Here is a 23,049-nt window from a genome sequence, read left to right as displayed (position 1 = left end):
TTCTTCTGTTTCTTATATATGCAGCCACACTGATTTCTTTAGGTTCTTCCCACTTCTCTTTCTTCCTGGAATTGTCCTCCTTCGTGCCTTCAGTACAGGAGTTGGAACTAATAGACTAATGCAAATGCATGAAGATGCCTTATAATAATATATGTGTCCTGGCAGATATACCAAGAGGTGGAGACTGGCCCAAGGCCATAGCCAGATAAGGATTTGAACCTTGGTTTCACACAGCTAAATCCAATGGTCCAATATACCACAGGGGCCCAGTATTACCAACCTCTGCAGCCACTTGAGAATCTTTCAATGTGGAGTAAAGGTATTGTTGGGCTTAACCATGTGGCTGGACCCAACATGTGGCTGCAACACATTAGGTTTGTAAGCAGCTCCTGTGTGACTTCTCCTCTGAATCTGTTGTGATGGAGGCACAGATAGGAGATCCAGTGGATTGAGTTTTGGATATTATTCTGAATACCTGACTTCAAGTTCTCACTTAGCTGTAATTAAGTAGATGGTCTCTGGGAAAATCATAATCTCTAAGCCTAATCTATTTCAAAAATGGGATAGCAGAGAGGGCAGCGGACACTGTCAAACCTTGATTCTAAATCAGGATTTGGGAAGCCTGTCCATTTTGGATTATCTTAGACTTAGACCATCAAACCTCTGGTCAAAAATGGATCAGGACTGGACCCTTAGAGGCCTCTGCTTCCTGACAAACCAAGTTCCTATGTTTCCCAGCATCTTGAAACCCATGACGCAAGGATGGCAAAGGTGTGGGGTGTGGGTCCCTGCTGTGGCCATCATTGGGAAAGGTGCTGCCCTGGCCAGCTCCTTCCATCTAATAAGCAGTGTGCGTACACCAAACCCTGAAAATATGTTCCAGTACAATGTCCAAAATTCACTGAATGCACATTCTTATGGTAGCTGACAGACCTAAAACAATATTGCTAATGTCCAAAGATGCACTGGGCGATATACAGTCACCTAAACATAATAGTTAGCATTCAATAGTTTGTATCCAACCATAAGTAGATGGGGAAATAAACATTTTCAGACACTCAGACCAATCAAAGATTGTCAGCAGTCTCACGTGCATGTTGCCCTTACTCCCTCTAATATCTCTTAGGAAGTACAGTGGTGCCCCGCAAGACGAATGCCTCACAAGACGGAAAACTCGCTAGACGAAAGAGTTTTCCATTTTGGAGGTGCTTCGCAAAACGAATTTCCTATGGGCTTGCTTCGCAAGACGACAATGTCTTGCGAGTTCCTGCTGGGTTTTTTTCCTTCCCCCCCTTTTTCTAAGCCGCTAAGCCTCTTATCAGCTGATCCGATCAGCAGATAAGCCGCTAAAAGCCGCTAATAGCACTATAATAAAATCCTTCAATGGGCTTGCTTCGCAAGACGAAAAAACCACTAGACGAAGAGAATCACAGAACGGATTCTTTTCGTCTTGCGAGGCACCACTGTATGTGATGACAAATTTGGAGCCAAAACATTGCCACTGAGAAACAAGTGGGTATCAACATCCTTGGGAGACCTCAGTTTTTCCAGAAGTACAAAACATAAAAAGCCTAGGCAATAAAAATGTCTCAAAGCCATCCAGCAGCTAGAACCATAAACAGGAGCCCTCCTGTTCCAATCCAGTGTAGCGTTTTGTTGAAGGACCTACTTATTTGCCACATTTTAGACATTCACAGCAAAAGCTAGGTGGACTGATAGATTTTCAATAAACTATATTCCTATTGATAAAAGTAAGCTATATAAACACATATGTTAACTGAATTTGAGTGCGGAAAGCAATGCATTATTTATAATAATTAAGGCTGTGATTTTCCTAAGCTATTTAAGTGTCAGAAGTGCTTTGTATTTGGTGCACTTTTTCTAAGTGCTCAGTTTTCTACATGCAATTTCTGAGTAAACCTCACAGAACCCCTTTCAAATGGTATTATTTTCCCGTCATCACAGACGTGTGTGGGTTTGAGGCAGAGAATAAAGATACTTAGGGAGTTCGTGGCAAGATAAGATCTGAAGCAGCTTACACCTGAAAAGTCTACTTCGCCATTTTCTCTAGCTTATGCATGTCGTGGTAGCAAAAAGGCATAGCATACAAAGACAGCACATTCTGTTGCCACAGGCCATGCATTCTGGCAACCACAAGAAACTCTCCTCTCAGATAGTCACTTGGGTGTTGTGGGAAAAGGTGTAAAGGCACAAACTTCACTCACTCAAATTTGGAAGTTGCTAAATAACCATAGGTGGGGTCATCAAACCATAAAAAGAAGAGGTCTGGTGGTGGTAAAGTTAACTGCCCCAGTTAGTTAGTTAGTTAGTTAGTTAGTTAGTTCTTTTGTTCCTTCGTTAGTTAGCTAGTTAACACTGCCTCATTGGTTTTTAAAAGCTTTCGTATTCTGAAGAACTAACAATAGAAACAAATTTCAAATCTGGGCTATTTTTCTACTGTGCTCTAGAGCAGTGTTCCCCAACCTTGGGCCTCCAGCTGTTTTTGGACTACAATTCCCATCATCCTTGACCACTGGTCTTGCTAGCGAAGGATGATGGGAGTTGTAGTCCAAAAACAGCTGGAGGCCCAAGGTTGGGGAACACTGCTCTAGAGCACTGATTTCTGAAGCTATAGGTTAAGTCACTGCTGGAAAAGAGCAACACATTCCCCAGGACAGGAAAATCTGGGGATTTTCCCCGCCCCCCTGTGCTGTATTGAAAATTATTAATGGAAATGAATCATGGAAAAGTATGATGGCCTCGGAGTAACGGTAGCCCAGTGCAGACAATCAGAGTGTCTAGCTGGAGGGGGGGGGGTTGCAGATCCCTCACTGGACACAACCTTTCTGCATTCAGGCTCCTTTCTGCAAGGGACCTACATGCTTGTGTTCCAGACGTGCAGCCTGTAACCTAGAACAATAATGGGCATGGACCAAATGTTCGGAACCTGTATGAGTTGGGGCTTTTGCACATAGAAACTTTGAACATGTGGAGGCTTGCCATGGCAAGGGATGGACTGGTGGGCACAATCCTGATCTGCTTACTCCCACTTGTGCATGCGACACACTTTGACCCTCTGCACAGGGCTACCGGCTGCTTGGAATGTCGCTGCTTACCAAGGGTAGGAGATTTTGGAAATAACTATTTTGTTTTCATGTGTATTGCTTTTTTAAAACAACAACAACTTGAACTTATTTTGTGTGCCTAGAACGCCTCAAAACTAATTGGTTTCACTGTTGTTTTATTCATACATATATATACACACACATTTTTGGGGGAATAACTAGTAACCTGTAACTATGGAAATGGAGGCTGCCAACACACGTGTGATGACACAGATACGGGACCTGTGTGCGGTTGTCATCAAAAGTATGCCCTACACTCGGACGGCCGAACATGTATTGGTAAGTACCCTCCCTCTGAATTGTACAAATATGTGTGTGGAATTGAAATGCTGCTTAAAAGAATGGGTCACAAACTCCTGATCTTATCTAATAAGTTTAAATTTGTAAAAGTGATAGAAGGCAGCATTTGAAAGCTATAATACATTTGTTGGTTAAGGATTTATCACTTTTTAATAGCTTGATATGTGTGCATGTGTACACAAACCCATATATGTGTATTCTTCCCTGGTATTTTGTATACTACTGGATGTTGGAAAAAAGCAGCTGCAATCTCTTACACTGGCTGTTCATATAGAGGAAACACGAACCAGAAGTTTTTATCTGGACTGTTCTGCTATCCACAGTATTACATTTTGCTCCTTTTAAAAATTCAGGAGTGTAAATGATGCTCATTGCGATAGAAGGTTTTAGTAATGGTTTCACTGGGAGAAAGTGATAGCTAAAGTCATTATTTTATGTTTAAAATACATGTTCAAACATGCCATGACCTATATAGCTACCTATTCATATTACAACCGTGCAACCAGAATTCATCACCTGAATCCATTTGTGTGGGTGACTCCCCACGTGGTTCTGGTGGTTGCTCAAATTGAGACTTTTTCTAATACCCCCAAGCATATTGAGCATGCAATTATTTCAGCCAGTTTGTAGTGTATCCATGGTAAAATTAATGCAATAGCTGCTGACTGTACTGAACTCCATCCTGGAACCTGAGCATTAATGAATACAGCCAGGGCATCTGGGCAGTGTGAGAAAGGGAGTTCAAACTTCAAAAAGAAGTGATTTGGTGAGGACCAGACACGTGACAGATTGTGACTGGAGTGGAATAAGAGCTAGAATTATATGGAAAGAATGCTTTCTGTCATGGTGTTGTCACTTGGACAATTTTGCACCACCATGTGAAGCAGACTATATTCTTTTGAGATGTTTGTTTGCACATGTTTTATTGTGGTTATAAGCACAGAATCCAAGAATTTACCTTTTTCCTTTTTTTTAATGTATGGTGCATTTGTGGGGGAGAACTGCAATTGTTTCAGTTAATAAGAAGCTGTTTTAACACTTCCTCTAGATTTTACACCAAAATCTAGAAGCCCTTTAAATTTAAAAATTCATGGAACATAATTCTAGTCACAGATACACACTTTAACATCCCACTGATTTTAGTGGAGGCAATATGTGCCTAACTTTCTGACTGAAATCTGAGATTTACAGTTTTGGCATGGTCATGCTGTATGGTACTTAAGTTTTTGTGGGATGGGGGGGCGTTCATTAGTTGTATTTTTCTGTTCTTTGTCTGTTTCAAAGCAGAGAAATACTGTATAACAAACTGAAGCATTCTCAAAGGGCATAATCCAACAAAAGGTAAGCTCTCTAAGTGCTGTTAATTTCAGTGGGAGCATCAAGCATGGGTTTAAATAGCCCCTATCCAAAGTAAAAGATTTTGTATTAATTGTGCCCATAATCCATATAATTTAAAAGCATTTTTCTTAGTTGTGGCTGAATTTGATTTGGCATTTCCAGAATTATGTCAGATAAGTTGTAAAAGTATTTGTCTTAACCTTTGATTGCAAGACTTAACGATTGTGAAAATTAGAGAGCTCAAGAGAAATTACTAGTAAAATTTGACTCTAAAACATTAAAGAAGTCCCATTTTCCGTGATCCACATCTAATTGTACAAAGTGAACAAAATTTAGATAAATGTTTCCCAACAAATTTTGTATAGCAAGCTATCACTATATAGCTTAATCAGCAGTCATTAATTTCCTCTTTAAAGCTAAAATATTTATTCCTTAATTAAAGGTGTGTGTGAATGTCTGTGGTGAATCTAACATATCTTGACATCTGTGGATAACTGTATAATTCCATCGATCTTATATGTGTATTGAAGTCTTTTGAGCTGATGAAATTAAATGTCTTTTTAACATGCTTTGATTATGGACACCCTAAAGTCTTGATCCCGGGAAGGAAACCCTTCAGTCAGCCCTCAGTGCTAAGCATATGCTCCGTACAATCAGCTCTCTGGATGAAATTAACAGATTTGTCTTAAAGATATAGCCCCTTGTATGTTTATTAAATGCAGTCTAATTGTGATTACAATGTAGCTGTTATTTTGGGTTTCTTCTATTTTTATTTTTGAAAGCACCATTAAAACCTTAGAGAGCCATTATAGGGTCGGAAATCTTGGTACAGTTTTCACGGAGAGAAGTGATAATGAGTAGATCATGCTCTGATTTCAGGGCGATGCTTATTTGGTCTGGCATAGAGGAAAAACTGTTGAACTGTTGGAAACTGTACTTTACCCCTCCCTTTCTGCAAAGTTATTGTATAATATGACTTTATATTACATTTTCTGTTCCTGTAATTTAAGTCGCATATTGCTGCTTTCGTTGGGTCCTCCACCCACCTCTTTCTTCTGAGTAGTCCTTTCTCTTAGATATTTTTTAAACTTTTGTTTTGTTTCCATTTTTATTCCTGCTTTCTGGTGATGGTTCCTGATTGCCTGTCTTGTCTGATACCTGATGTTCATTAATTATTTTAATTATTGAAAAAAATATTAAAAGAAAAATGAAAAACCTCAAAACAAAGCCTCTATTGCAGCCTGATCCCATCTAGAACTTGGTTTCTTCTTAGAACAATATCTTGTTACCCAGCCATTTAGTGTTACCACAAATAAAACCTGCCAGCTGCCTCCACTTCTTCTGATTCCTTCTCCTGTCTACCTACAGTTTGCTGACTTCAGTGGTGTCTGTAACTTGGACATCACTGCAAATATGCAAATGTCTGCAATGGCACATAAGTACCCTTTCGTCTAACCCGTTTTGTCTTTGTTTTCTTGACTTATCCTCTTATTTTATGTCTGCTGCATGTGAAAAGTCCCCACTTGTGTTTCGTATTTTTCTTTTTAAATGCAATTCTCCATCCCATATAAATTATTTTAATCGCTTAGCCTCTGCTCCCTGTATTGCTTCCCCACCCCCCATCTATGAGACCTTTCATTCACCTCATCATCTGTTCCCATCCTTGCAAACGGATTGTTTAGGTATATTTCTAAGTATTGCATAACTTAACTTCTTCTAATGCTGGATAGGAGCTTTCCGTATAAAGTACATCAGTACCTACCTGCAGGATGTCCTGTGCTAACAATGCCCCCCGCCCCCCGCTTAACTGCATGCTTCTAAAAATTACTAGACTATTCTTGTGACATCTTTTTTCTAGCATTGAATGTTTAGCTAGTCGTGTTCCATAGACAAGCAGGCAACCAGCGCTGCCCAACTTAATTGTTTTGGTTTTTTTTATATTTGTGTTTGTTTTTACGGTTTTTAAAATTTGCATGCAGTTTTTGTTTTTGATACACTGTGTCAACATGCACAAAGCTGTCATGTTCCCATGCCCATCCATCACCGGATTCTTTTAGCTCTCTTCTGTGTTCAGTATCCTTGTTGCCAGCTGTGTTCAAAAGCTGCCACCTACCTCTCCGCCTGCAGCTACTTCGATTGTCTTTCCTCCTTTTCTTTTTTTAACAATGTGTTGAAATCAAAACCTTATCATTTAAATTTCTTAATTAACACCGATCTGGGGCACCTTCTCTTTTGTGTTTGTGTTATGGCTGGCGTGAGACCAGCTTAATATGTGTTTGCTGGCTAATTACTTTGTTTTTCATCATCATTTTCTTCTCCCCACCCCCCTCCTCCACTCCCATCTTCCCTCCAGCATACTTTTATTTATTTCTGGGATTTCAAATGGAATTAACTCTCTAAATGGGGTTTTAGTGCTTTCATGCTTCTTGGCTTTGGTTGCACCAGGCTAAGAAACTTTCTTCAGCAGTGGAAAATTGGGCTTTTCATTAACCAACTGCTCCATGTTTGTCCCTTACTTGTGTTTTAGAGAAGGATGAGGCTGCAATTGAGAGTTCTGAGTTCAATGCCACGTCAGTAGCTGATGTGGACAAGCGGGTGAAACGGCGGCTACTTATGGGTAACACTTTTCTTCCACTTCCTTTTATGTGCTCTCAACTTTTGTCTCTTGTGTGTATGGGGGTGTGGGGGTGTGTTTCAAGTATTTCTGTTTTTAATTTGTTCATCTGTTTGCTGAGGTCACAATTCGTTTTAGAATCCTGATCTTTCATCGAAAAGTTCATTTCCCATTTTAAATCTATTCTCTCTCCACCCAAAACCCTCTTATATTGTAGCTTTAATGTTGAAAGACTTTGGTGCAAAGAAGAGAGTCTTTGCCACTAACCTTATTTACCTTTTGCAAGTCTGATTTTCACATGTGGCTTTTGTGTTTCTGTGAGTACAAATCGACCCGAGTGGGTCAGCTTCATCGTTTAGCATTACCCTTTGTCGCAAGTTCCAATGGTATAAAATGCTTGATGTCATTCTTTTTGTACTTTTGGTTTAAAATATTTATACCCTTGCTTGAAATAATTTTATGTCCTCATGGTTTGGAATTGTTGGAAATATTTCCCCCTCCCCCATTACGGAGCCCTTAGGCACTTTTCTTTCAGAAATTTTAAAGAAACCACACCATACAGTGGTACCTCCGGTTGCGAACGGGATCCGTTCTGGAGTCCTGTTTGCAACATGAAAAGCCCGCAACCTGAAATGCCATATCTGCGCATGTGCGCAGCGTGATCTGGCGCTTATGTGTGAAGCGTGATTTAGCACTACTGCACATGCACGAGTGGCGAAACCCGGAAGTAACCCTTTCTGGTACTTCTGGGTCGCCGCGGGATGCAACCTGAAAAAACATAACACGAAGCAGACGTAACATGAGGTATGACTGTACATTTAAAAAATAGAAGCAGCATTTTGCAGGATTATTGATCATTTGAAATTGATACCTGCGTAGGCAAATAGCTCTGTGCTACCTGCCACGGTTGTGTTTCTTCCCGGGTGAAGCTGAATCAAAGGTTTTCATGCCTCTCCCTTGGCCAATCTCACATGGATGGACACAGTGGTCCAGGGTAGGAAGAATGTGTTGCTGGCCTCGCGTTTCTTTGCTCCAGAACACATATCGGAAATGAACAGTTTTATTATAATATAAACCCATTGTGTTGCTATTTAATGAGGTGATTGGTTAATGAACACCTTCAAGAATTGATCATTACTTATTCAATTTGTATTCTGCTGCTCAGTCAGAAGGCTCTCAATCGATGATTGCTCCTGCGATTCGTTGCACAAATAAAAAGGGATGTTCCTATTTGTTTGATGAAAGTGTGAATTGTGTGTACAATCCATACGTCGTTTCTTCTATCAGCTTGCCTTTTCTAGGTTTAGCAAGAGACTCACCACACGCTTGCTTCTGTCAAACATGTATTTGCAACTAAATTTGGATTGTTGATTGCAGCCACAGATTCTTTTGTGGGGGATCCCCCCTTGAAGTCTTTCAACACTGTGTTGCTGATTTTAGTTACCATTTCTACACATTTTATGAGGAGCTCAATCAAAAATTGTATTGAGCATTTCATTACTTTACTTGTAAAGTCATGGAATTTGAAGCAAGTGAGGGTGACACAAAATTATTATTTTTTGTATCTTCATCTTACAAACTTCAAGCTTTTTGCCAGTTGAAAGAAAACGGTTAAAAGAAGCCTCCTTTCAGTTGTTTGGCAGCCACTGAATGGCCTTTCTGAATATTCTTTGTGATACAGAGAAATAGTTGCAAGTAAACTGCATGATTGCAAAACATTTTCCCCCCCATTCTTTTTAGAGCCAGTGAACACACACTTTGCACAGAGTGAGAGGGTAGAATTCTGAACTGTACCAGAATTCTATCACCTCATAATACATTGATTTCCTAACTATGGGCAGCAGTTGCAATACAAATGTTTGATTGCAAGTCCAGCAACCTAAATACTTATCATCTGTCTGAAAGGTAGGCTGGTCTTTAGTTATGTGAAATATTTGATAAAACAGGTGTTTCCCCCTGTCCTAGTAGGACCATGCCCCTATTATTACTATTATTATTGCAAATTAAGCCTCTTACCGACATGATAAAATCCACTGATTCTTTATACATAGATGTTTCATTTTAATAAGGATGAGGAATTTGTAGGAAGGCATATTTATATTTAAGAAATATTTATGTCTATTCATCATTCAAGGTGGGAGTTAAGCTGGCAACAAGTTTAGATGGGTAGGAATGCATAGCATATATCATCTTCAGAGGCGGGGGCTAGTGGCTTCAGTTTTTTAAGTTCTCAGAGCAAAAATTTAAATTTAATTATTGCTGAGGAATTGCAAAGAGGCAACAGTGGAGAGGATATGAAGTTTGTTCTAGACACTCATGTTTGTTTATTAATTACATTTATATACCACTTTTGTCTTATAAGGATCTCAAGGTGGTGTACAGGGTTCTCCTCTTCCCTGTTTGATCCTCACAACAAATAGATAGACAGTTGACCTTTACAGTGTAATCCTATGATTATTTAAAAGTCCCGTTGCATTTAATGTAATTCATGCAACCTTATGATGAACTCAGATCGAAACGTTGCTTTATTAAAATGATAAATAAATAAGGCCAAGAAACAGATTCCAAAGCTTAACGCCTTATCAGCATATCCCGTAATTATATAACTTTTGCACATGGATTGACAATAAAAACTGCTGCGGATTTTGAATACCCGGTATATTCCAGAAGGCAACCGTTTTAAAGGGACTTTAGAACTCTGTCCAAATAACAAGTTGTCTCCGGAGCCCCATAATGCTTTGAAATAAATGGCACAGTTGACACACACAATAATAATAAATAACGCAATCCATAAAAATGTACGAATCAGATCAGTAGCTCATTTAGCTCAGCATCTTGTTCTCACAGTGGCTAACCAGGTGCCTGTTCAAAACCTGCAAGCAAGACCAGAGCCCAACAGCGCTCTCCTTTCCTGCCTCTGTAGTTCACCTGTGTGCCGTGTGAACTGTTTTCTCTTGCCTGTCCTGAATCTGCCCCACATTCAGCTTCCCTGGACATCCACAACATCCATTTTCACTGGGTGTTCACTTTCATTGGACGTCCATCTTGACTTTCTCAGTCTGCTTTCTCCACACTGTGCATCATTGGATACACTTCTTACTCACATTTTCTCTAAATCAAAACAGTAGAGGTTTTCCACAGCTGCAGCTACTGAAGTACAGTGGTGCCCCGCAAGACGAATGCCTCGCAAGACGGAAAACCCGCTAGATGAAAGGGTTTTCCATTTTTGAGCTGCTTCGTAAGACGATTTTCCCTATGGGCTTGCTTTGCAAGATGAAAACGTCTTGCGAGTGTTCCGATTTTTCCCCGCTCCCCCCCTTTTTCTAAGCCGCTAATAGCCTTTTAGCCGCTAATCCGCTAAACCTTTAATAGCCGCTAAGCCTTTAATAGCCACTAAACCGCTAATAGCGCTAATCCGCTAAGCCGCTAATAGGGTTGCAAGACGAAAAAACCGCTAGACGAAGAGACTCGCGGAACGGATTAATTTCGTCTTGCGAGGCACCACTATAGTCAGCCCAAAGAAACCTTAACAATCCTCCTTGCTATCTTTTTCAGAAGACTCTTATTATTTCAGGGACAGATGACCAGTTTATGACGAGGTAAATCTGGGGGCTTGCCTGCTTCTAAAAATGTGTGTAAGGTGACCAGGAATGACTGTCGACTTTTGTGGTTTTCATTACTCCAGTCCTGGCCATGGAGAAAACCCTTCCTTCCTTGTACTCGCCATATTGCTTTATCACTACTCCCTGATCCTTCATTAGAGAAGTAGATGGCAAATATATTCTCACAGTCCTAGAGCATTATTCATACTGATGGTGTCATTTCAAAGAGGTCAGTACAATGTTTTCCCCATATTTGGTTTTGTTCTTTTTCTCTTTAAAAGAATATCAAATTGCTTTTAAGCTGACAAAGTCCTCTGCTGCAGGACTATTAAACCTGCAAAACAATCTGTTGTGTGTAGTTTCACACTTTAGAATTCCCCTTGTGACAGAATTCACACAGAAATGTGACTTCAGGGATGTGACTACAGATTACTGTTTTAAAATCAAAACAAAAAGTTGAGGCGCAAGTCAGCAGTAGGCTGGTTATTAGGGTTAAATTTACAAGATCTTGCTATTGGCTGGAGCAGGACTCCTTTTAAGTTTTTTTCTCCTGTCCCTTCCTGTTTCTACCCATGTTTCTACCTGGTTTCAAGCAACTATCAGCCTGCAAATATAGTGAGTGGGAATTTTATTTATATATTATTATTTTCTCCAAAACATACTTATATTAATATTTTACAGTAACTCACAAAGCAGCAAATATGTACATCTTTTGAAATACATGAACACTTGGAATAAAAATCTCATGCTTTATATTTAAATCTAAAGCCATGGGGGGAAAGGAAGGAGGACAATCGGATGTGAGATACCCATGTAGCAGAAGTTGCTCCCAGTTCTGGTCACAACACAGAGGCATCTTAAGGTCCAGAATAGTTTACTACTATAGAAGATAAGGCTTCAGTAAACAGTTCCAGACATTGATAGATACATACAACTTGTAGGCTTTGCAGATACAGATACAGATATATACAAGTACAGAGTATTCCTTGCTCCAGCAATTCAAGACTTCAGCTTACTTCTCAAAATTGGCCCCAGCACCCGAAAGGCCCTGGACCCACTGAGCTGATATGCCTTAATCACTTATATAGTTAGCACTGTGCCCTTTTCATAGCAACTGGCTTGGCTGACCATGCACCTGCTGGCTTATCTCCTACACGGAGTGATTTACAATCATGAAGGAAACTAACCCCTTCCTCCGTGTCCAGTTACACCAACACTGACATGTCTACCACACAATGACATTTGAAACAGGTAGATAAAATCCAAAGGAAGAATCAGGAGCACAGGAGTGTGTTCCCAATTCTTCCTTTCTCCCTTTGCAGGTGCAATTTAAAGTCAGGCCACAATTTCCATGTCAAGGTAACAGGAAAAGGTGCCAAATTCAGAAAAAAACACTGAATTCTACCAGAAGATGGAAAGGAAGAATTGCAAGTGCACTTAGGTGAAATAGGGAGGCGTGATAGGTCTCATTAGGCCAGGGGGTCCCCAGTGCTGCCCTAAGTCAACATAACTACCCAAAGCAGCAGCACACCCTTGCCCCTGACCCCAGCTAGCAGTGAAGGGCAAGGATGCGAAGGGCATGATGTTTAGTGCCAACTCACAAGCACCTTGTCAGCATCACCAGGCTGTGAAAACTGAAACAGATCCCACAAAACATAGCTTGGTGGGGCTTTAGAAACTTCACTTGGGACTGTATCAGTCATGGCATCTAGCTTGCTACGAAGGCGAGGGATTTTGTTCTCAAAGTGCCCAAAAAGCAACTCACAAAGGGTCCCTGAGGTGTCCTAGGCTCCATCGACCAATACAGGTGTTAGCACCCTATGGACTACCCTGAAGAGTTCTGCAAGGCCCCCTTTGTTGCTTTTGCCACCACAGTAGGAACAATTATGTGCTCTAGCCAATGTTCAGTCATCTTCACTGTGGGACTTCTACTACCTGTGCTGTAGCTGTTACCTGGCCAGTTTCATCACATATCCCTCCCCATTATACCTGGGAGTGATCCAGTGTCAGAGAGGGTGCTCAGGAGTGACAATTTCTCCCACCCTCTGCTTCTTCCAGTCCCATAGGGAGATGAGGGCCTCAGCATCCACCAGTTGTAGCCACCGGAAATTCTCCAGGGTATTCAGCAATCCATTGGAATCCTTAAATCTATTGTCATCTTAATTTGCCCCCTACTACTATGTGGAAGACAGGAGTGCTTGGCGTGCTCTGGTCCATAGGGTCACGAAGAGTAGGACACGACTAAACGACTAAACAACAACTATGGGAGAAGTTGGTACTGCTGGCCCAGGAAGTGTTCTGATCATGACAATGGAGTCACAGACCGTCAACTGGGGCAAAAAACAAACTGAGGATATGACCTGCACTTTGGGTTGGCCTGGTGGCCACTTGAGACAGCTCCCTGGTTGTCACAGAGGCCATGAAAACCTGAGCCAGACCAAACACAGCAGCTTCAGTGTGGACATCAAAACCCCCCAGGACAATAATTCAGAGACCACCTCTACCAGCTCAGTCAACAAGGTGGTTGATAGACCAGTAGCACTTCCAGTCTTTCTCTTTAGCCTGACACCAGACACAGGCCCTCAGATGATGAGGTCTCCTGATGAGCAGAAGAGAAGATCTGAGGACTATGCACAGTGGCTTCTAAAACTTGGGCCCCAACTATTGTTAAACTACAACTCCCATCATCCCTAGCTAGCAGAACCAGTAGTCAGGAATGATGGGAACTGTAGTCCAATAGCAGCTGGGGACACATCTTGGAGAAACACTGGACTATGTCAACACACAGTCGACCTTCCAGTCTTTGCATATTCTGCCCTGAGTACATAGGCAAGCAAGGCTGGGTAAGATTCACTCCTCCCAGCTTACCCACCCAGGTATTGGTGGTAAACACTAGGTCAGCTCCTTCATCCACTATCAAGTTGTGGATGACCCAACTTGGCTTTCACTAACAGATCAGTCAAACTGGATGGTGTTATGGTTGTAGAGCAACTAGGAGCTTGATGCTGCAGGGTGAAAAAGAAGAGGGAACCATGTACAAGCATCTCTTATTATGGAATTCTCTCCCCCCAGGGCCATACCTCCCTCAACCCATGATTGCTGGGATAGAATAGGCACCCCCATTTCTTCCCAACCCCACACTTCCCAGACACATAGCAAAGATACAAATTCATTATCACACAGCCATCTATGAAGTACCAATATGTCTTCTACTAATGATAAGCCAAACCATGGGTTAGTTCCCACTAGGAATAGAAGAGCAAAGTGCCTATGAGTTTTCTTCCTCTGTACCAGCATACACACATTCACATTCAAACCATAGTTCAGCTTAACGGTGGTTTAAAGTGGTGTGTGAACGAGGCCAGCGGCTGATTTCTTTACATCACTCTGAATATTGAAGAAGGATTGCAACTCCTTTCAGATATTCATCCCTTAATTCTAAATGTGTGGAGATGGGGTGAAATAGCCAAACTTAGCATTTGTATGCTTCTTCAGAGCATTCAAAGGATTGTACAGTTTGAACGTTAGCAAAGGGAGAGGCGAGAGAGAGGTGGGGGAGGAAAGGTTGAGCAGTGGCAACAGCAGAAAAAAATGCACTGATGCATGTAACATGGTGCTACTTGAGCCTGGAGTTAGAAATGTGGGAGAGACATTTCAAAACTAATAATATTGGTGATTCATTTCACTCCAGTTAGGCAATAACTAAAGGTTCAAGGAAGGGGTTAGTTTTGAGGAGAGATTTGAAGAACATGAGAGAGGGCAAAAAGTACAGATTCTTCCCTACTTGCCTTATGATTTTAATGATGATACGGGGGAAGCTCAAGTATCTTGAGTCCGGTGCTCATGCTTTAGCCGTTATAAAATGACAGCATTCTATGATAAATGTGAATTTTCTTCCAAATTAAATAGGGCCTCATTGTTAAAAGTTAAAATGTGTTGCTTGAGCTTAACATGTAGTTTGCCCACAAATATTGATGGTGCCAGACTTCAAGAATGATAAAAAAAGAAATTTTGGCAGCTTCATTGCTGTATGAACCTTTTGCCCAGTTTTGCTGGATTCTTTGTGGTTTTGTTCCATTATTGGTTCATGTCTGGTTTCAAACTGCCAAAGCAAGCATTCGGGAGACTGCTTTTCACTGGTTTCTGAAAACCATAAAATCACCTCAAATTCTCATGATTGTTAGATCAAAACCACAGAAGATGGATCCAGATAGGCCACATTCAGCGTTTTCAGGCCATGCACATTTGGAAGACATTTCAGTTGGCTACTTCTGCAAAATTGAGATCTGGCTATAGCTTTCTCACAGCTTTGAGACTTCCCATAACAAACATAAGAAGCGTCCTCCTGGATCAAGGTCAATGGCCCATGTACTCCAGCCTCCTCTTCTCCCAGACTCACAAGCAGGACCTCTGATTCATAGGAACTGCCTCCTGTAGCCATTGTACCTAGGAGCCACTGACAGCCTCATGAGTTTGTCTAATCTTTTAAAGCCATCCTAGTTGATAGCCGTTTCGATCTGTTATAGAAGCAAATTCCATAGTTTAACTAGGCACTGCGGAAATGAGTATTTTCTTCTGCCTGTCCTGATTGTTCCAACATTCAGCTTTGTTAGATGACTCTGGGTTCTGGTGTTATAAGAGAGAGAGAGAGAGAGAGAGAGAGAGAGAGAGAGAGAGAACACTTTCTCCACACCATGTGATAGAGGTACACATCTTATGCACCTCCATCATGTACCCCCTTTTTATCTAAAGTAAAAAGTAAAAAAGTAAAAAGACCCCAAAGTTGTAGGCCTTTGTTATAGAGGAATTGCTCCACCCTCTTAATCATTTTGCTTGTGCTTTTCTAAACCCTTTCCAACTCTAAAATGCCGTTTTGGAGGTTCAGTCTGCAGAACTCCTACTGTTCTCACATCATAGATTGGTACAATGGCATGATGAAATTGGCAGTTCTATTTTCAATCCCATTCTTAATGATCCCTGACATAATTTGCCTTTTTTTTGCTGCTGCTGCTAAGTTAGCACCTTCACACACACACACACACACACACACACACACACTCTTTTATTGGTTTTTTAACATATCATTTCCAACAATCATTTAACATAACTTCTTACCTTGTACAATATTTTAGACTTCGGTCAACAACCTCTGAAGATTTTCCGTTCTTTATCACTTGTTCTGCATTTCTTAATTTCTCTAATACTTTTAATTATCATTAACTAATAATGATATGATTAATAATACCATTAATTAATTATCATTAACTAATAATTCTTTTCATAGTCTTTCTTGCAATATTTCAAGTAGTCCTCCTTACAGTACCTCTTGCAGTTCATTACAATTGCTTTTCAAATAGTTCAAATATTTACTCCAATCTGAATCTCTGGTCCCACAGGTTTCGAATCCTTCCTGTTAATTTATCTAATTCTGCATAGTCCATTAATTTCATCTGCCATTCTTCTTTTGTCGGTAATTCTTCATGCTTCCATTTTTGTGCCAATAATATTCTTGCTGCCGTCATTGCATATAAAAAAACCTTACAATCCTGTCTATTAATATCATCCCCTACAATGCCAAGTAAAAATGCTTCTGGTTTTTTAATAAATGTATATTTCAATATCTTTTTCATCTCATTATATAGCTAAATTAGCACCTTCATGACGCTATCACTGCGGGTTCAGCTCTCACTAGCATGTATGGGGAATTAAAGAGTTTTGGGGACCAGGTGTGCATAACTTTACACTTGCTTACATTGAATTTAATTTGCCGTTTTACTGCCTCTTCTCTCAGTTTGGACCGATTCTTTTGGCCTGCCTCATAATCCCTTTTTGCTTTAACCACCCTGAACAATTCAGTACCATCAGTGAACTTGGCTACCTCACTGTTCACCCATCACTCTAGATCCTGGGTTGCCAGTGCTGTGCTCTTCCGATGCAATAGGACTACAACTCCCATCTGTCCCTACCAGCATGGACAATGCTCAAGGGTTGTGGGAGTTGTGTTGGCTACACCAACATTTATCATTAATGAACAATTTGTGTGTGGAACAACTCAGCCTCTCATCATTGTTGATCTTTTTATTATTTTTGTAAACCGCTTTGGGTGTTAATTTTCTTTACAATCAAGCGCTGTATAAATTTTACAAAATGAAAATAAATATATATACTGTATAGATTTATAAACGTATGCTTTTCCCGCAAATAGCCTTCAAGGGGCTTACAGAACAGAATAGCCAAACGAGTATAGAACCTTATAAAACAATACTGCAAAGCCTCATAAAAACAATTTGAAATACAAAGCACAGTTGCAGTACATTAAGCAACATTAAAAACCCTCAGTAAAGACCAGCAAAGATAAAATGCAGAACAATCACACTTTCAAAACTCCAGAAGAGCATCAGCAATTAAAAGCAGATTGAAATAGATAAATATTTAAAGGCCATGTGAAAGCGACTAAAGAGGTGCCCAAAATCACACCCTTGGGGGAGTTCTACAAAGTAGCTACAAGATTACTAGTATTTTCTCATTTTGTATCTAGATCCCAAATTAAAACCTGGATTTCAAATGCTTCTAATGGTATGGAAGTCTTTGGGTTAGGAGCAGCTTGCACCACGGCTGCATACACACCACCCTGGCATCTAAGTGCAGCAGACCAGCCACACATTGCAGTTTGCAAGGCTTTCAACAACTCTTGCTTTGTAGAGTCCGGCAAAGGCAGCAAGAGTTTCCCACACTTCATATTTCCCCTTCCCCGCCCCCTCCCCCTGCCCCACTCACGCGCTCAGCTTTATTCCCTTTCCCATGCTTTCTTTTCAAGTCAAGGCTTATTGGTACATTTATTGACCCTCAACTGCGGACAGTATCTCTGATTTCTTCCCATATTGTCGGCATTTATTAAAGGCATAAATCCCTCCGCTTTAACAGAAGAGGGACATTTTGTGAAATTGTTAAAATAAGAGCCCCTTCTCTTTCTTTCTTAATCAGAATTACTTTTACGTATACACTAGCTGTTACTCTTCAGGTCTACTTATATATTCTGCTAGGGGATCAGAGGAATATTATTGCATCTACTCATTTTCGCTGGCTGTCACCCAGCAACCTGTAACATCGCTGCTTAAAGTCATGTTTGACTGATACCGATGAATTGTTGTAAAAGGCTTTTCATAAACCATAGGTAATCTATGAGTGTGAGATTTACTGCTGGTTGCAGTTCTATGCCAAATCCATAGCTTTTTGTGTGTTTTTTAATAATGTAGCCATTTGACATTTCTAATCATTCTGTAATGTTAAACTGCTGGTACTCCCAATAAATTGCTTTAGGTAGAAACTTTTTTTAATTCCCTGATTTTTGTATACCTGGTTTTTCTTAGAATTTATTCAGGATTATGTTTGCAATCTATTGTAGCTGCTCATGGAAGATGTCCCAGGAAATTTTATTGCATAGTCACACATCAGAATTAAGCATCAAAGTAGACTTATTTGCAAGGGTAAGGAAGACCTACTGAATAAACCCTTTTAGTGTTAAAGTTAAACCCTTTTAGTGGCCCACTGATTAAGAACATGTTCAACACCCTCTCATTGAAATTCTTGGAGCTGAAAACAATGCTTAAACTTTGACTAGATCTGCTTTCTCAAGATAATAAAGAGTAGGTTGGTGTCCATATTTCAGCCACGCAGGCAAAAGCAAAAGGCGTCCCGTTCTCTCTTAAAATTAGTGAATTCTCTACATGCACATCCTGGTTCTATATTTTTCCACTTTTGAGCTCTTGCATGTGTACTAAATCTGCTAAATCGGGCATTTTTTGGTGGGGGCGTGGCGGTAACTTATACTCATGTCAGAAGTATGGCAAAGAGGTTCAGTTTTGTATAAGATCCGTCTTAAGCCCATGTGCAAATTAATGAACTGAGCCCTATGTGATTCTTCGTGATAAAGCAGTTGGCTGGGAACAGGCCTGCTCAAAGAGCTGCACCTTTAAAGAGGAATTCTAGGGTTTCTCTCCCTGCCCCTCTTTCTAAAGAGTCGATACTCATGCCGTTGAAACTGTATTTAATTTCAAAAAGTGGTTTGCATGGGGTCTTACTGTTCAAGAAAAACAGGCTCCAAACCTTGTTATATACTTCTCTGTATTGCCCTATACTACTTGTTGTTATATCCTAACCTGGATTGTCTGATCAGATACCTGCCAAATAGGTATCTTTATCTCAGGGTCATGGATTCGAGTCCCACGTTTGGCAAAAGGTTTCTGCATTGCAAGGGGTTAGACATAGATGACCATCGGGATCCCTTCCAACTCGGCAGTTCCATGAAACATACTGAGTTTGAGCCATATGAATGTCATAACCATTTCAATTCTGTCTAAGTACAATGGAATGGAATATACAAAAGACAAGAGGACAACACTGATCTGGAACCCCCATGTGGTGGGTTGGCAGGGGAAACATGTTGGATGGGGAAAGCGTTAATGACCTCTATTGCTGATCTCTACGTTTCTCCTCCAGATTGCTTCTCCTGAAGCTGCTTCACCATAGAAGTGATTGTTAGAGTTTTATGTAATATGTTGGGTCATAACATAGTTCAAGTCTAACACATCTTGCAGATAATGCAAATAATCCAAGGATCTTTTATAAACCTGAGTTAAGAATGGCTTTATGGAAAGCCTTGGGATGATGAACTGCAATCAGTCACCTTCTAGATTGAAATTTCCTCTGCCACACATAGGAGAAACTTAGAAATCCCTTCCACAGAAGGTAGCATTCAACTATGTTTCACTCAGAGCAACTTATTGAAATGAATGGACATGCAGTAACTTAGCCATGTTTATTCATTTCAGTGCTGTACTCTGAGTAAAACTCTGTCTCAAAATTGCTAGCAGCATATTGGCATTTATGGCTCTTGTAAACATGGTACCGCATGGTTTGCTAATTTCTTCTTGTAGCATTCAGATTCCTATAGCAAAACGTGTGTCAGAACATCATTGTGCTGAGTTTCCCTGTCCCCACCCCCTTGGCTGCCACTTTTGGCAAAAGGGAAACTTGAAGCACATCCCATCCCATGACTTGTTTTGTAGAGTTAAAGGTAAAGGGACCCCTGACTGTTAGGTCCAGTCGTGGACGACTCTGGGGTTGCGCGCTCATCTCGCTTTATTGGCCAAGGGAACCGGAGTACAGCTTCCGGGTCATGTGGCCAGCATGACTAAGCCGCTTCTGGTGAACCAGAGCAGCGCACAGAAACACCGTTTACCTTCCCACCAGAGCGGTACCTATTTATCTACTTGCACTGATGTGCTTTCGAACTGCTAGGTTGGCAGGAGCTGGGACCGAGCAATGGGAGCTCACCCCGTCGTGGGGATTCGAACCGCCGATTGGCAAGCCCTAGGCGCCACCCGCGCTGTAGGGTTAGTAGGTGTTAATAGGGAAGAAATGAAGAGGAGATGGGGGAAGAATGTCTCGTTAAGGACCAAGAAACAACTACTAGATAAAAACACAGTTTAGCCCAATGAGTAAAATCAACACAGTTACTGCTCTTGTTTACTGATTCATTTTACTGCTGCTTATTATTTACTTCACAAACACTATACACTTGCATGTATTCTGCCATTATTATTATTTTATTGTATTGTAATGAAGTTGCACTTTTCATGGAATGAGACCTAATACCCATTCCTCATTATTGCAAAAGTTATAAAAAAGTGTTGCAGCTTTCCCTTCCCTGTGTTTGCCCAACCACCATTTGACATCCTACAAGCACTGGGAAATTTCAATGACACAGCTTGGAATGGGTTCAGTGACCTCAATTATGCCCTCCCCACCCACTCCAAACTCCTTTCAATTTGCAAAAAGCTTTAAGTGGACAAAACCCAGATGCCTTTTGCTTGTAGTTCAGTAAGAACAGATTGGGCATGTAGATTCCTGTCAAAGTGATGTATGTAGTTCATTTTCCATTAACTCTTTCTGTAAATGAAAGGATTTGAAAATTTCAATTTCAAGTCCAGTGCTGTGCTTTGATTTTCTGTGGCTCCATCCCTCCCAATAGTATGTCAAGAGCAATCTCCCCCACCCCCCAATGAATATTGAAAAGCCATCTCTGGATAATGGCTGATGAGCCATTAAAATATAAGCTCTGCAGAAATCGCAAGTTCTTGGCTCCACATAATCTGTTTTGGGTGGGGTATGACTGCTTGAGTCTGTTTTAAAATGTAATATGTTGTTAGCTGAAGCAGTAGCCTTTCAAAATCTGCATTTAAAAATCTTCCTTACTCTCTTCTTTATTCCTCATTCTAAATATGTCTATTGGAAGTAAAGCCCATTAATTTCAGTGGGCCTTTCCAGTAAGAAAACAGTTCTTACAGTTCTTACCCGTCAAATTCCTTGGGACTTATTTTCAAGTCAACATGCATACAGTTTGCAGTTGAAGTTTAAGACAGTCATAAAGCCCTTGTGATAAACATAAGAGGCATACTGATGTTGCATGCTTAAGGACAGATTGCTTACATGGCTTTGTAACGTTATGCAGGATACTTAGAGGACTACAATGTGTTGTGTTATTCTCTCCCTCTTTCCCTCCTTACTCCTTCCCTCCCTACTCCTTCTCTCTCTTTCTCTGTCTTTCTTTCATTTCTCAGAAACATGTGCTGTCAATAATGGAGGCTGTGACCGCACTTGCAAGGATACAGCAACAGGAGTACGCTGCAGCTGTCCGGTTGGATTCAACCTACAACCTGATGGGAAAACATGCAAAGGTCAGCTTCTGTTTGCTTTTCAATGCATCATTTCCCTTTAGCAGTTTCAGTACCAGAGGTTAAATGTACAGATATATAATTGACACACAGACCTGAAGGATCTTAACCATGGGCAGGCAAACTAAGGCCCAGGGGCTGGATGCGGCCCAATCGCTTTCTCAATCCGGCCCACGGACGGTCCAGGAATCAGCGTGTTTTTACATGAGTAGAATGTGCCCTTTTATTTCAAATGCATCTCTGGGTTATTTGTGGAGCCTGCCTGGTATTTTTGCATGAGTAGAATGTGTCCTTTTATTTAAAATGCATCTCTGGATTATTTGTGGGGCATAGGAATTCATTCATCCCCCCCAAAAAAAAATATAGTCCAGCCCCTCACAAGGTATGAGGGACAGTGGACCGGCCCCATGCTGAAAAAGTTTGCTGACCCCTGATCTTAACACTGCAATAAGCAATCACAACTTGATTGTATAGTTTCCCCTGCTATCTCTGGGGTTTTTTTGTTACAAACTGTTTTTTTGTGTTGTGTCCCTGATGTTCTTCTAAATTATCTATTATGTCCTTTGGATAATTACGTTGGTGGGTGAAGAATTACAACAGAAATCTCCCTATATTTTAATTTTCACATAACGTTTCTGAAACCTAGTGAGGTTTTTTTTCTGATGAAGGGGAAATGATTTGAAGGTATAGATTCCAACTTGGAAAACTACAAATTTGTGTGAGTTATGCAAAGTCTGAAAAATAAAGACATTCAGAAGGTATAAATGGCCAGTTTGAAACAATAAAAAGTTGAGGCCAAAGCTAAGATTCTTAGAGAGCTGTATGACAAGTAACAATATGCGTGTGTGTTTGAGTGTACACAGACAGATATTCATAAATTTATATATTTGCTACTGTGATGGACAGTGGCTCACCAGGGTGTTCAATGGAAGTCTTTCCCAAACTTGCTAACTAGAGATTCTTCTAGCTGGAGATATTAGCGAACAGGCTTGGCACCTTCTGCTTGCAGAAAATGTGCTCTTCCACTGGCCTCTGTAGGCCCTCTGTTTGCCACATCTTGGGGTGGTCATCACAGTAAAATTGATAAGTGAATGGCACACATCTTGACAGGTTGCTTATAGCCCTGTCTGAAGACCTACTGTATATTTATCAGCATATAGGAGCTTAGGGTGGAATTTACTAACATCACAAAGGGGTCACATATAATGAATAATGGACTTCTATGATCATTTATAAATTGATGTACAGGCTCCTGTGCTTCATTGAATTTGTGGTTTTTTAAAAAATAATAATATTGTTTTTGCATTTTACATTTTTCTATTTACACATCATAC

The 23,049-nt window shown here is 40.6% G+C and overlaps 1 protein-coding gene across 7 annotated transcripts in view; it reads left to right on the top strand.

Moving 5' to 3' along the window:
* Nucleotides 1–23,049, top strand: part of SCUBE1 (signal peptide, CUB domain and EGF like domain containing 1) — a 181,717-nt gene that overhangs the window by 92,090 nt on the left and 66,578 nt on the right. For 6 of the 7 annotated variants that reach the window (XM_082223068.1, XM_082223067.1, XM_082223070.1 and 3 more), the window contains 3 exons: nt 3,288–3,404; nt 7,291–7,380; nt 21,602–21,718. In XM_082223068.1, coding sequence (XP_082079194.1) covers nt 3,288–3,404; nt 7,291–7,380; nt 21,602–21,718 — 324 coding nt within the window. The remainder of the gene's footprint in view (nt 1–3,287; nt 3,405–7,290; nt 7,381–21,601; nt 21,719–23,049) is intronic. The other variant, XM_082223069.1, reaches the window with a different exon arrangement.

This window comes from Podarcis vaucheri (assembly GCF_965113315.1).
Source record: "Podarcis vaucheri genome assembly, chromosome: 5".
NCBI classification, from domain to species: Eukaryota; Metazoa; Chordata; class Lepidosauria; order Squamata; family Lacertidae; genus Podarcis; species Podarcis vaucheri.
The sequence above is the reverse complement of the archived record's forward strand: the minus strand, read 5'-3'. Positions and strand labels throughout refer to the sequence as shown.